Source organism: Nesoenas mayeri (genome assembly GCF_963082525.1).
Source record: "Nesoenas mayeri genome assembly, chromosome: 7".
Taxonomy (NCBI): domain Eukaryota; kingdom Metazoa; phylum Chordata; class Aves; order Columbiformes; family Columbidae; genus Nesoenas; species Nesoenas mayeri.
Window position 1 is genome coordinate 37,912,392 of NC_137551.1, and position 13,736 is coordinate 37,926,127.

Consider the following 13,736-nt stretch of genomic DNA (forward strand, 5'->3'; position numbering starts at 1 on the left):
GCATAGTAACGTATACCTTTTGTTTGTGCTCTTTTCTATGTAAAAACTTTGAATGGGAAAAAAAAACCACCCTGTTTTAGAAGACAAAGGAAATATTACACAAGCTGAAGCTTCTCAACAGAAGGAATCAACTAGTGAAGAGCAGCCTACCCAGAGACCAAGGGGCAGACCAAGGAAGACGGTACCTCCCGCTTCAGCGAGGCAGCGTGAAAAGGATTTGAATGTAAAAGAATTGCAAGGGCTGGAAGAAAACACCACCCAAGAGGAGACAGAAGAGACCAGCGCTTCAGCTTCAGCACCTAAAAGCAAAGGAAGAGGAAGGAGAGCAAAACATCGTATACAAGAAGAAATTGGTTCAACTTTCCCTGAGCAGGAAAAAGTTGAAACTGTTTCATTTACGGAACCACATGGAATTGCTCCAAGACCAGCAAGAGGTAGAAGGAAAGAGCCAAAGGAGTTAAAAGCTTCAAATGAGAATTTTGAGTCTATTGGAAAAAATTCTTCAGTGCTACGAAATGAACCTGCAAATATGAAACAGATTTTGCAGGAATATGGCATCAGTGACATAGTAGAAACTGAAGATGCTCCAACCGTAAACACAGTAAGTGTGTCTGGTAGCGCTCAACGTGAAAATGTTCAACTGCAAACAGGTTTAAAAAAAGCTGAAAATGAATCTAATGAAGGTGATGGAGAAGACAGTGAGGAGATATTTCTGTCACCTGGGAAGAGGTCTAGAGGAGTGAAAAAAGTAGAAAACACAGACCCACTGATTCCACCTAAAAGAGGAAGAAGAGCTAAAAATGACCAAGTCAAACAAGCTGCTTCAGAGTCCATTCGTGGGACAAGGAGGCTTCGAAAAGAACCACCAGCAAAGGTGATACAGAAAGGCGAACAGACTTCTGACAAAGATGCTGAGATTGCCACAGCAGAAGGATCTGAAAACAGAGCTGAACTTGAAATAAAGACAACAGAGAAAAGAGTGATGTCTTTAAGAAGTGTTAGAAAACACTCAGCTGAAGCAAAAGCAGACATTTGTGAAATGGCACGTGAAAATACACAAACCATTCAGAAAACTCAGGAAACTTCAGCTAAAACTGATAGTGAAACACAATCACACCTCAAAAATGAGATTGAAGTGTCTCAGGAAGATGAAGCAGCAAATGCTCAGGAAAATATAACAGAAACATCTCGAAGATTAAAGGCAGAGTCACCTTGTGGAGGGACAAAGGAAATGCTGGTGACTGCTCTGAACTTGGAAGCAAACCGTAGTGCAGTAGGAGAAACAAACAGAACAAGAAACAGGAGAGGCAAAAATGACTCATTGGAAAAGAAGACTGCAAACAACCTAGAAATAATTACTCCCAAATTTAAGTCGGAAACAGAAGTGGATGAATCTTCCCTCAAAGATTCTTTGGGCTCTGCTTGTGTCAAGAATCCACAACAAGTCACGAAGGACCAGGGTGACCCAGCTGGCACATCAATACCTGCTGCGAACGGTGACAGTCTTGCTCGTGGCCATCAAAAGCGGACAAGAAATGAACAGAGAATACTTAAAACAAACCAAACTGAAATCCTGCAGGAGAATCAAGCAGAAAATCACGGAGTGGCTGGTAGAAGAGGTAGAGGTAGAAAAGTTCAGTTTGTACTTGAAGAATCCAGTTCTAAAACAGTTGGAGATAAAAGTTCACCTGAGGATGACAAAGGAATGACTTACAAAGACGATCAACAGCAGACTGCAGAAAATCCTTCTTCACAAGTAAGGAGGAGCAGAAGGAAGCAAGCCGATTCCACACCACCAATAGCTTGTCCTACTTCTATGGAAAAACAAACATCAATTGCAGATCACAGTCAAGATGAGGCTTTTGTAAAGGAGCAAGATCCAGCTTTGGGAGCTGCTCCCTCTTCAACAGAAGAGCAGCCCCTGAGACGAGGGAAGAGACGAGAGGTTGCTGCAGCACCAACATCAACATCTCTTCCTATCAGCAAAAGACGTGGGTTGCTAGAAGGTGATGATAAAAAGACGACTGTGAGGGAAGATGAAAATCCAGCTTTGGGAAACGAAAGTTCACAGGCAAAAGCAAATGCACCAGCAAGGGGCAGAAGGAAAAAGACTGAGCCAGTGGCAGAGGTAAAAAATTCATCTCCTCTCCAGGGACAATGTGGCTCGTCAGAAACTGGTGATAAAGAGGAACGTACTAACGAAGAACAAAACGTGCCTTTGGAAACAGTGTCCTGTGCAAAAGAGAAGCCATTAGGAAGGGGCAGAAGGAAAGGAACTGCGCCTGCATCACACACAACTAATTACGTTTCTCTTAGAGGAAAACGCAGTTTACCAGCAGATAATGGTAGAGAAGAGACTCCTAAAGAAGATCAAAATGTCCCATTAGAAACTTTGGATTCATCTGTAAAAGAAAATCAATCCAGAAAAGGCAGAAGGAAAGATGATGTCACCTTGTTAGAAGCCACAAGTTCTATGCAGGTAAAACAGGGCTTATCAAAAGCAAGTGGGAGAAAGAGTAATAGGGAAGCAAAAAAGCTTCATTTGGAAAATTCTGCTTCCCAAGAAGAGATGGATCTTTCAAAGGGGAACTCCAGGCAAACAACCGCTTCACTGGCTGATAGTTCCACCTCACTTCAGGGTTTGCCGGAAGGTGGTAAGAATGAAACTCCTGAAGAAGCACAGAATGTGCTGCTAGAAGCAGCTCCATCCGCAAAAGAAAATCCATCGAGAGCAGGCAGGAAGAAAGCAAATTCCTCCAAATCTGAGGAAACAAGTTCCGCTTTTCTCAGGGAAAAACCTGCCTTGCCCCAGGATAGACGTCAAAAGAGGATTCTTAAAGAAAGCGAAGACACGTCTCTAGAAAACAATTCAGCCCAGGAAAAAACAAGGCAACTGAGGAATAAAAGGAAAAAGGTAGAATTCCAAGCAGAGGCAGCTACTTCAACTTCTACCCATAAAAACAGTGACTTGTCAGAAAATGATGGTGCTTCGGAAACTCAGAATGTGTGTTTGACGTCCACTGGTTCTGAAAAAGATCTTCAGCCTGGCAAAGGGACGAAAGGGATCAGCCCTGGCCAAGCAGCAGCCGCCACCTCTCGCAGGAGGAAACTTCCCTTCCCAGCAGATGACTTGGCATCCAAAAAACTCAAATCAGGTGAGGCAAGAATCTGCTTTCTGTTTCCTAAGTATAACTAAGTTATCTATAGATAATATGGATATCATACATTGTATAATGTTTATATTGCTGTCAGCTGCCATGTTCTGATGTCTTTAATACAGCAAGAAGACTTAAGGAAAGAGGATCTATGTTATCTTGTATAAACAAGATGTTTTTCCTCAATAGAAGGGATTAGTTTTATGGGATGTGATGTGTATTCTTCCTCTGCTGGGGTAATCAAACGTCTTTGTGCTCTTCTGTGATACATTCTCTCTGAATCCATAGGAAAGAATTGTATTTTAAAGTAAATACAGCAACTTACATGCAGAAGACAGTAATGACAGAACATGAAATGACATCTGTGTAACACCAACTGTTAATCTTGTTTTGCCCTAAATACCCCCTAAGCTCCTGCTTTTATACCTCCAGATTTTAGACGACCTTTAGTGGTCATCAGCTGGTTTATGGAGTCGATACTAGAAGGGCTTGTGCTGTATTTGAGCTAAAAAGACAGGAAAAGTTCCACACGTCTCCCATTTCCTCCTTTACTCTTTTGCTCTTTGCTTTTTCTGCCAATACAACTCTTGCTGCAGACATGAAAAACATTCCCTAGAATTTTCAGCTCGATGTGATGATACCCAATAACTGACATGATACAATTAGAAAATGTTATCAAATCAATGTGTGCTAGTGGATATAACAACGAATCTGTAGAGCTACATACTGAGGAATTTCCTGCCAAATTGTGTTAAAAACCTTACCGTGATTTAACCGTGCCCTTTGTTTCACTTATTTGGACTCTTCCCTAGTGTTTATCCTCATATGCCATGTGCATCTCTCTTGCCACGTATCTTGGTTTATTGAGTTTGAGTTTGTTTCCCTTTACACACGTGCTATTTCCAGCTTCCCGACACTGCTGGAGGTACTTGCCAAATGATTCATCTCCTCTGCTGCTTTACTGCCTGCCTGGATAGTTTCTTTTCCAGGGAGATGATAATTCCCCACATGGATTTCGGTGCCGGTTTCTATGTCTGGTGCTTGGGTTGACGTTCATCTCTTGGAGCAGCTGAACTTTTCTGTGCTGTCTGATGCTCACACAGGTGTCTTGTCTTCCCTTTATACCTAAATCCTGACTTTCCAGCTTTGTCTGGACCATGAAACTGTTACTATATATTCATCTTAATAGTAATTTTCGTTTAGTGTTGGATATGTTTTAGTTCAATGGATCAGTAGAAGGAGTTTTAGCTAAAATGGGAGCTAATTGGTTTTTGTGCTCTCATTAATGTTAACCTACTTTCACAAATAGCTGGTAAGTCCTCAGGGAACGTTCTTAAAGGATATTGGATGTGCAGAAATACGGGTAACTGGTTTGTTGAATTCATAGATATCATCTTTAGTCATTAGGGAATCCCCTTTAAAAACAACGTAACTGGAGACTGAGTTTTGTATGAAATGTGTGATTTATGATACAAATTTAGTTATATTTTTTTGTCTGTGTGTACAGAGAATGATGCAAACGGAGCGCTACGGAAAGGGAAAAGAAACCAAACCAGAGAAGAACCCAGCGAAGAGGCCGCGAAGGCTGCTCGGGCTGCTGGAGGGACGGACAGGAGGACAAGATCGAGCACGAGAACAAGAAAATAGTCTGAACAGTCACAGAAGCAGCTTTGAAATCAATTCGGCAATTGAAATTGTAGATTTTTTTTAATGTGAATTGATTTGCACTCAGATTTTAAGCTCCGATTTTGTAAAGCTATCGCTGAATTATGATATTATAAAAAATACCTTTTCCTTGTTTACAGCTACGGCGTAGAGACCTGTTTTAGCAGACGTGTCTGTGTATAGTGGTTCCTAAACCATGGGTGCTTGTGCCAAACTGCAAACATAAAAATGATTCTTTCTGTACTTGTGTTTATCCCCTTTTCCTGTTGCTCAGCACTCAGGAAGCCATCGTGCGTTACTACCAGTTGAATTCTAAGCTATTTTCTGCTTGAACTTTCATGCGCTTAAGTCTTATCTTTCATTACAGTTCTGTAAATATTCTTTAAAAAACTATAGATGTATGAGCAGAACTATTATGCTGAAATTTTGATAACTTTTTTTAAAAAAACTTAAGTTCGTTTTACTGAAAAGTGCAGATTTGTAAGTCATTAAATTTTTAAACAATTTGGGCCTTGTGTGTTTTGTGTTCTTAAGAACAGTTAATGTGTAATTTCTACCATCCTCTTACGAGCATATTTCAAAGATTTGTCTTTCCTGGTTGCAATGACACATTTTTGGAACCGTGCCGTGGATTTTCTGCAGCTCAGATGCTTCTGTTGTAAAGACGGATGCACCGAGCAGCATTTCCATGAGTAAGAGAGTGTGTGAAGTTGTCATGTTGCCCCTTTCCATGGAGTTGCGATTAATGAGGAGCAGCTTGTGCGGTTTGGAGACATTTTAGAGCTCGGTGTGTGGGTAAAAGCACCTGAGCGCAGCTCAGCTTCAACCGCGCTGGAAATGGAGCCACCAGAGACCCCGTGGAGTTGGGGCAGCAGTGGAAGCCTCCTCAGATCAGGTTTCTTGAGCACTCAGACACCTCAATAACCTGGTAAGTGATCTGGGTACTCTTGAGAGTCCTCACCTTATATGAGTGGGAAAATACACACTTTGAATCATCACTCTGGAGTTTTGGGATCTGATCCCTTGAGATTGAGTTGATTCTGTAGTGACTGAACTTGTAACCAGTATCTGAACCTGTGTTTTACAATGTTGGAGTGCTAAATAATTTGTAGTTAGTTTTCTGCTAAACAGTTCTGGAAGTCTATTTGGAGATTGTTGCCCACATAAAGTTGACTTTTGGGCTGTCCCTGTGAGGTCAGCTCTTCTTTTTGGAGGTGATAATGGCCCTTTCTTCAGGTGGGTTCTTGTTTGTGAGGTCTGTTCTCTTCAAGCTCAAAAATTGTCACTGAACTAAGGAATGCATTGAATGCTGCCCAGACATTCAGTGATATTGATTTAGTTTCAGTTTAGGAGTTTGGGGATAGGGGGGTGTTTGTTTTGTGCTGGGTTTTTGTTGTTTGGTTGGTTTTTTTGGTGTCGTTTTGTGTTATTTTTTTAACATGTATAATGTGCTGTATTCCTATCCATAGTTTTTTAAATGCTTTGTGCACTTTATCTGTTATAACACACTTTATTTTTTCTACACTTTGATTCCAGTGTGAAGACTTTAAATGTAAGATGCTGTAGATCTAGTTATTTGAAAGTTGTGCTAAAAGGAAGATGTTTATTTTAAGCTCTGATGTATCCTTTCTTACCCCATTTTTCCCAGCATCTGGCATTGGAATGGGAAAGAGGGTCACTGCGCTTGCTGAGTTTTTTGCAGAAGATGCTTTAGATCTCAGCAGAGAACCAAGGGAAGACTTAGCGACACGCCGTAATAAATGAACAACATGCAGAGAAAACGCAACAGCAAACACGATGCCGAGGTAAATGGGCTGGAGAGCGCTGCTGTGCTATGTATGTGTCTTTGTATTAATCTGTGTATCTTGTGTTGCAGGGAGTATTTGTATTTGGGGTACTCTCATTTTCCTTGGCATTCTGCTCAAGAAATCACTTACACATTTGTGCCTCCTGTTCATGATTTGATGCGGCTGAATTAAGGTTTCTGCTCAACCCCTGCTCAGTTTTCATATGCACATCTTACTGAGTTCTAAGCAGCTTTTCCTACTGCCTGTCCTGGTTGCATAAATCCAGCAAACCCCTTATTTTGGCTCGGAAGCCTCCGCTGTGAAATGTGGATATAAAGAGGAAATACAGTTGCACTTTAACCTCTCGAGGCCTTTGATGTAAGTGCCCTTCTTCCAGGTGAACCCCACAGGCGTGCTGAGTTTTGAGCTCAAGTCTAAATTTTCTCCTCTGTTTTCATATAAGAGAATCAAGTGCTAGAACTGGCTGTACCTCTTTTATCTTCTCAGCCATTAATAAGATTCTGTACTTATTGAAGGGAGCAATATCTGACCTAACGATAAATCAAAGTCTTCAGGCAGAGGCCAAAGAGTTTTTTCCAGAATAACACAAAACACTGCTGAACGATATTTGCTCCGAGAAAATGCTTCATTTTTAATTTCATTTTTAATTGCATAACACGCAGCTGTTTCTTAAAATTATGACAAGTCGCACCATCTTCTCTAATTTAGGTAAAAAGTATTCAACCCTCCTGCTGCAGCAGTAAATATTGTGGTGGCGACCTGGGTGGCTGGGCTATTGCAAGTAATTCTGAATATCGGGTTATCTGTTGCATGTTCAGTGTAAAAACAAGCTGTGATTAATTAGAGAGACGCCTGAGCAACAGTGGGTTAGAGTAGAGAGTACTTGAGAGTGCTCTGTGGTTTATGTGTCGGTTCTGGAACTCGGAGCTGCAAGTTGGATATAGAATGTGTTGGGTTTTTGTGCAGAATTGTCAGAGAGATGAGCGGACCCAGTATATTTGCTCGATGGCCTTACAGGACATGCAAAAAAGCCATTGTGCATATACCCTCACATGGAGATACATCCAGGGCAGAGGAAGGTAAAGAGAAGAAGCTTTTGAACCAGCTGGATCGATGGGCTGAGGCCAATTGTCTGAGGTCCAACAAGTCCAAGTGCCAGGTCCTACACTTGGGTCACAACAACCCCACACAATGTTAAACACTTGGGGAAGAGCAGCTGGAAAACTGTCCAGCCAAAAAAGATCTGGGGGTGACTGAATAAGGTGGCCGAAAAGGCCACCAGCATCCTGGTGAATTTACATGTCTACTCAGTTTCTTTCAGGGAAAATTTTTCTATTTCCAGAAAATATACCCTCTATTTGTGTGTGTATATATATATATATATGTGTGTGTGTGTCTATATAAATGCTACTAATGGCCAGATGTTTTTGTTTGTTCAGGAAACTGAATGCCTTGTTTAAAAAACACGGTGGAGCTGTGAAACAGCTGACAAAATAATTCCCAAACTATCATATTTCTGTTTCACTCTTTCCCTTTCAAGTTTGCTTCTGGTGGGGATTTTGGTTTTTCTGAAACGCTCACTTTTGATGATCAGAAGATGAAACCAGCTGGGCTGATACAAAAATCAGGTAAAACATTTGTGGTGTTTTCTTTTCTATGAAACTCCTTAGGAATCAGAAAATGAACCCCAAATAGGTGGTGGAATCTTTAAAGAATGCAAATCACAGGTTTTTTTTGGTTATGCCAAAACGTCTTCTGAAAAATGGGATGTTACTCGAAGTCTTATCATAAGGGAAAGACAAAAGTCCCTTTGCACAACTTCTGGACTCAAAATAGAAATATTGTGAAAGTTGAAATACAAACTACATTAAAAGAGTTCAAAGATGCTACAATGGTCACACTTGTTGTATATGGTAAAATATCCTGCGAGGAGATATTTAGAACTCTCTGCTACCTTAATTTATTTGCCTTTGGGCTGTGTCATTTTCTGTGCCAAAGCACAAGCTGTAGGTGATTGCAGCAAAGATGCAACTAAGCTTTAAGTGGACTGTTGGAAGAACACAGTTTGTATTTCATCTAAAGAAACATTTATATCATTTTGAAGGGGCATGAAGTGAAAATTAAAGATGGATAAACAGCTGACCTCCAATGTTGGGTGAATTGTTGCAATTCCAAAGATCAGGAAGGATCAAAGGGTCAGGCAGATATTGCTGTAACGTGTTTGTCCGCAGGAACACGGTGCCATCCTGGATAGCGTGTTGCTAACGCACGGGACTAGGATGTTTTGATTGTGAACTCTGAAAGAACTTCATTAATTTTCTACATATGCCTCACTGCTTTTAATGCCTTGGTCCTAGAAAGCTTGACTTTTCATGGTTTTTATCATGACTTTGGGTTTCATGGATGTGTAAAAGTGTGCGTAGAGTTATCCATGGCTGTGTTTGCATTTACATGTTTATATATATCTAAACATCTTTAGATTTACAAATCTATTTGAAAGATGAGTATACATGGAAAAAGATAATAGCGAATAAATAGTAACTGAGTATGAAGGGTGGTGGTGAATATCAATGGTCAAGTAACATGAAAAACCCCAAAACCCCCAAACCAGCCTTTTTCTCAGCAGCTTCTTTGGTTTAGACCAAAGAGGGGGAAAAAAAGAACAGCATAAGAAACTAAATGGTGCCAAATAGTGCAGAGTTTGTTTGATATATTTGAATATGACATTATGAAAGACTAAACCAGCTTTTTTTTTTTCTTTCCAAAAGAAACAATAATATTCCAGAAATAACAGCAAGTGTGCTAATAGAAGATCAGCAAATTTATCAGAAATGGTATAATATATACCCTTTAAAAGGCTGTTACTTTGTATGACATTTAAATAAAATATTAAATGGATATAGTAAGATAAACAATGTTCTGTCTGAATAGTCACTGGCTTTGTGTTTAAGAGCATGGTCACACCTTATTAAATGTGGTCACGAAACTATTACCTTCTAAGCTTGGACTTTAAGTCAACTCAGTATTCAGATTTCTTAAGTGATCTTCAACTAGTAGTAAAGAAGAAATTAATATTTTAAACCTTGTTTTCAATAGAGTTTGACTGTTGTTGATACTTAGAAAATAATACTGGTTGGAAAAGACCTTTACGATCAACGAGCCCCAGCGCTGCCAAGTCCACCGCTGAACCACATCCCTAAGGGCCACATCTCTGTGTCTATCAAATACCTCCAGGGTATTTATTATTTAAGCAGGAAATGTTATTTTCCTTGGAATGTTAGTAGGAACATCTTTTGATGGTGTTTTTGCTGCTGTACTGTTGTCACTGGTCCACATTAGTTCACTGTTGGAACCTACATATATGCTTTAAATTTAATGGACTTTCTACTTCCATTACATTAATATGGTTGAAAAAAAAACTTGATTGTCATGAAGGGTTTCAAAACCTTCGAAAAATCCTGACAACAAACCTGCATTGTAATCAATGCCATAATTCTGTCTGTCCTTGTCATTCTCCTTGATATCCAACATGCCTGCTGAATACTCTTGGCTTGAGAAAGTTGCTTGACAGCCAGATCAGCTGCTTAATTACATGAGGTATGGAAAGAAACCTTGAATTGTTCTGTGTTTGTACCTTTCCATGTTGTTTCTCTCCTGACTTGACCCTGACCTGTGATGCTGTTTGGAGAGATCAGTGGTTGGAGCTGATGACTTTGATGCCGAGTTGTAAACACTGTCAGGTTTGATTTCCCAAAGGCTGAGATGTGATGGAGCCAATTTTCAACAATTAAAAGGTGTCAGGTAATTGACGTTCTTTAAGGATGTTGTCTCCATAGATTCCCACTTCAGCTTCTTTTCTTCTTTAGAATATAATTTCTGGCTGGTACTCAGAGGAAATAGCAAACAAACAAACAAACAACATAGAAAGGTGGGACTTGCACCCTTTTTTAAATATTGCACATGAGGTTACATGCGACTCCAAAAGTCATTATTAGTGAATATTCTCAGGCTTGTGACTAAAGAGATATGCACTTCGAAGGCGTAAATTTGTGATGGGAATAAACCTGAAGAACATCTCGTGAAGTAACCTTTCATTTTCTAGTACTAAAGAAAGAATGAAAACCCAATTAATATTTAAAACGTGAGGTGCGTTGGTTCAGCTGCGAGCTCTTTATGGTGCTCAGGACAGACATCAATGCATTTCTGTTCTTCAGAGGGGTACCTGTTCCTGGCTGGTATTGAGTACCTGTCAATCGGTGATTGGCCCTGTCATGACTTTTGCTCACTAAATGATCTGTACGATAAAAGAAATAACAGTAGATATTAACCCTCAAAATTGGAAAGACGTCAGTGTGTTGAAAAAATACTCATCCCATTTTTAGTATTATAAATTCGATCTTTAATTTTTTATTCTTAAGGCATTCAAGCTAGTTGTCCATATTAATGTCATACCGTTTTTTCAAGAAGGAACTTATAGATTGAAGCAGAATGCAGGATAATGTGCAGCTAAAATACAGCCCTGTAGGCCAAAACTGATGTTTGGCATCCACTACAGAATAGAAGGCGGAAACATCAATGAGTAAAACCTTCTACTTCCACTGGGAAGTATCAATTTGAACAAGAAATGGATATGAAATATTTCAATATCTAACCAGTTTGAACAGAAGAATTTAAAACCTGTTGCAAGTGTGATCGTAAGTTGTTACAAACCTCATTTCTTCATACCATACGAACATGGGGAGGGAGAAAAGTACTTTGATACTCAGTCACATCTGAGTTTGAGCATCATAATTCGGGATCAGCTTGTCCAGGTCACTATAGATTGTATGGAAACATTTTAGGCAAAGCCAGAAGAAATCCAAGCACTTTGAGACAGTTATTCCTGTGTCTGCGTATATTAAAGAAGAAACATTGCCAACAGATCAGCATTTTTAACACTAATTCTAATGCTACTATTGGAACCACATGAATGAAAATACCATGTTTTATAGCTTAGAGTATGATACTAAGAATAAGGAATCAAAACAAAAATCTTGGCAAAAAATATCTTGTGGCTTGTTTTACCTCCCAAAGACGTACAGATGTTTCAAACAAAACCCACGTGAGAGAAACATCACAGTTAAGTGTTAATTTTGGGATAAAAAATCCTATTCTGACTTCAGAACAGCAGCTTAAAATATGCTCTTGGTACTAATTCTTCACCACAAACGTTGAAGTATTAGGAGCGGTGTGGGCTCACTGAACCGCAATACTTGGAAAGATAAGTTTAATCAGGTTTGGAGGCTTGAACAGACACAATATTTTGTTGGATTGTTGTTGTTTTAAGGTATAAGTTTTTCCACTGCAAGACAAACTTAATAACAATAAGGGTGTGATAAAGAAACTCTTTCATTTAACAGAATCTTAAATATGATTTCCAGAAATGTCTGGTTTTTGCCATTAGTGGTAGGAGATAAAAGGACTGCACAGATTTGCAGCCGTCTGAAGATTGTTTTTAAAGAGAAGTTTGCTTCTAACAAACCAATTTCATTTTAATATTTAGGTTTTATATTTCATCTTCCCAGTATTATTTCCTTCAGCGAGAAGATCACATTTTCGAGGAAAAGCCATTGTTTTAGAAGTGCTCGCATGGTGGAATGGAAACTGGGATGTTATGCAATTAAGAGCAGTTGCCAGGTGGCTGCGTAAGTATGGAAGAATATATATCTATATATGCATATATATAGGCCACTGTATGGCATAGAAATGAGCTCGTGATCTTTTCTTCTGGTTTCAGAGGGAGTTGAAGCTACATCTCTGATATATTTAGTTTTGCGGCTCCAGAAGTATTTTTAAATGCCATGTTTATGAATACCAGGCGAAAATGCAGATTTTGTTGCCCTTAAGGAGGTCAAATTTTCCTAAAAATCCAACTCATTAGAGCTGTAAATTATATTTAAAGATGAGGCTCTTCTTAACCACTTAAGAGCATTTACCACGTAAATCTCTGAAGCAAAGCACACTCATAAATCCTCACTTTTCTTTGAGAGACAAGATATTCCGCAAACTAACCCAAACTGTGCTGCAATAACTTTGTAATTAATATATTGCATGTGCTCATAAAGCTCCGAATGACCTATTTTTAAGTAATGGAAAATGAGAAAACCCTCTAGGAGGGTCAGCCAGATCATTTTGTCAGAAATCATCCATAAGACAGGTTAAGGGCCAAATCCATTTTAAATGAAGCCACTGAGAGCGTGTTTTCAGTCAAAGTCCACGACTAAGTTTAAAACTGAGACTCCAATCAGTCTAATCTGGTAGCTGGACCAGGTGAGAAGCCATCCAATTTTGTCTGTTGAAGTTTGAGTCTGTCAATTTACCAAGAAATAGTTGTATAATCATTAAATGTGTATGTGTATATATATATATATACACACTGTAGAGTCTTTCAGAGCATGTGCATGACTTCGTAGCCCTCCTCTTCCAACGTGTGTGGTTACTCTCAATAAAGTCAAGACCACCAATTAACACCAGCTAATTTTTCTCCTTTTCCTTTCTGATATTCCACGTTGTTCGTTAGTTGGTGTACTTAATGCAATTAGGGAATGGGGCTGGCACGAGGACTAATTGGATCATCTGGAGACTTGTCTCCCCAGGTCCCTGTGTAGTCAACAGAGACGCGCGGTTCCTCCCGGGCGCTCCAGCTTGGCTTTCTGCTTCTCATTCGCCCTCTAGGGAAGCTGAATTCTTTCCATTAACTAAAGGGAAAGACGAACATCCCCGGGCAAAAGATGGCCCTTCCCAACCACACTCTTGTTTTCATAAAGAAAGTCATGGACTGAGTTTGACTTCGGAGTTTTGGGCATCCATAGTATCAATATTGTCCATGGGCTCTACAGTTCCTTCTTGGCAAGTGGACACCCCTGGCCCCACCAATGCAAGATCAGGGAGTGATGAACCTTTTGCACAAATTAAAATATTGAAGTAATGCTGGGCAGGACACCTATTTCACAGAATCATCCAGGTTGGGAAAGACCTCTAAGATCATCCAGCCCAACCCTAAGACTTGTTTCACAGATCTACCCATCGCTATAATTATAAATGTAAACTTTTGAAGTGGACAAATAGA

General features: G+C 39.7%; 1 protein-coding gene across 1 annotated transcript in view; it reads left to right on the forward strand.

The window, feature by feature from the left end:
- MKI67 (marker of proliferation Ki-67) overlaps positions 1–4,802 on the forward strand; it is a gene marked incomplete at both ends in the record, with an annotated part of 19,405 nt that extends 14,603 nt beyond the window's left edge. The window contains 2 exons of the mRNA XM_080348280.1: positions 81–3,155; positions 4,663–4,802. Of these exons, the coding sequence (XP_080204406.1) occupies positions 81–3,155; positions 4,663–4,802 (3,215 nt within the window). The remainder of the gene's footprint in view (positions 1–80; positions 3,156–4,662) is intronic.
- Positions 4,803–13,736: the final 8,934 nt, after the last annotated feature.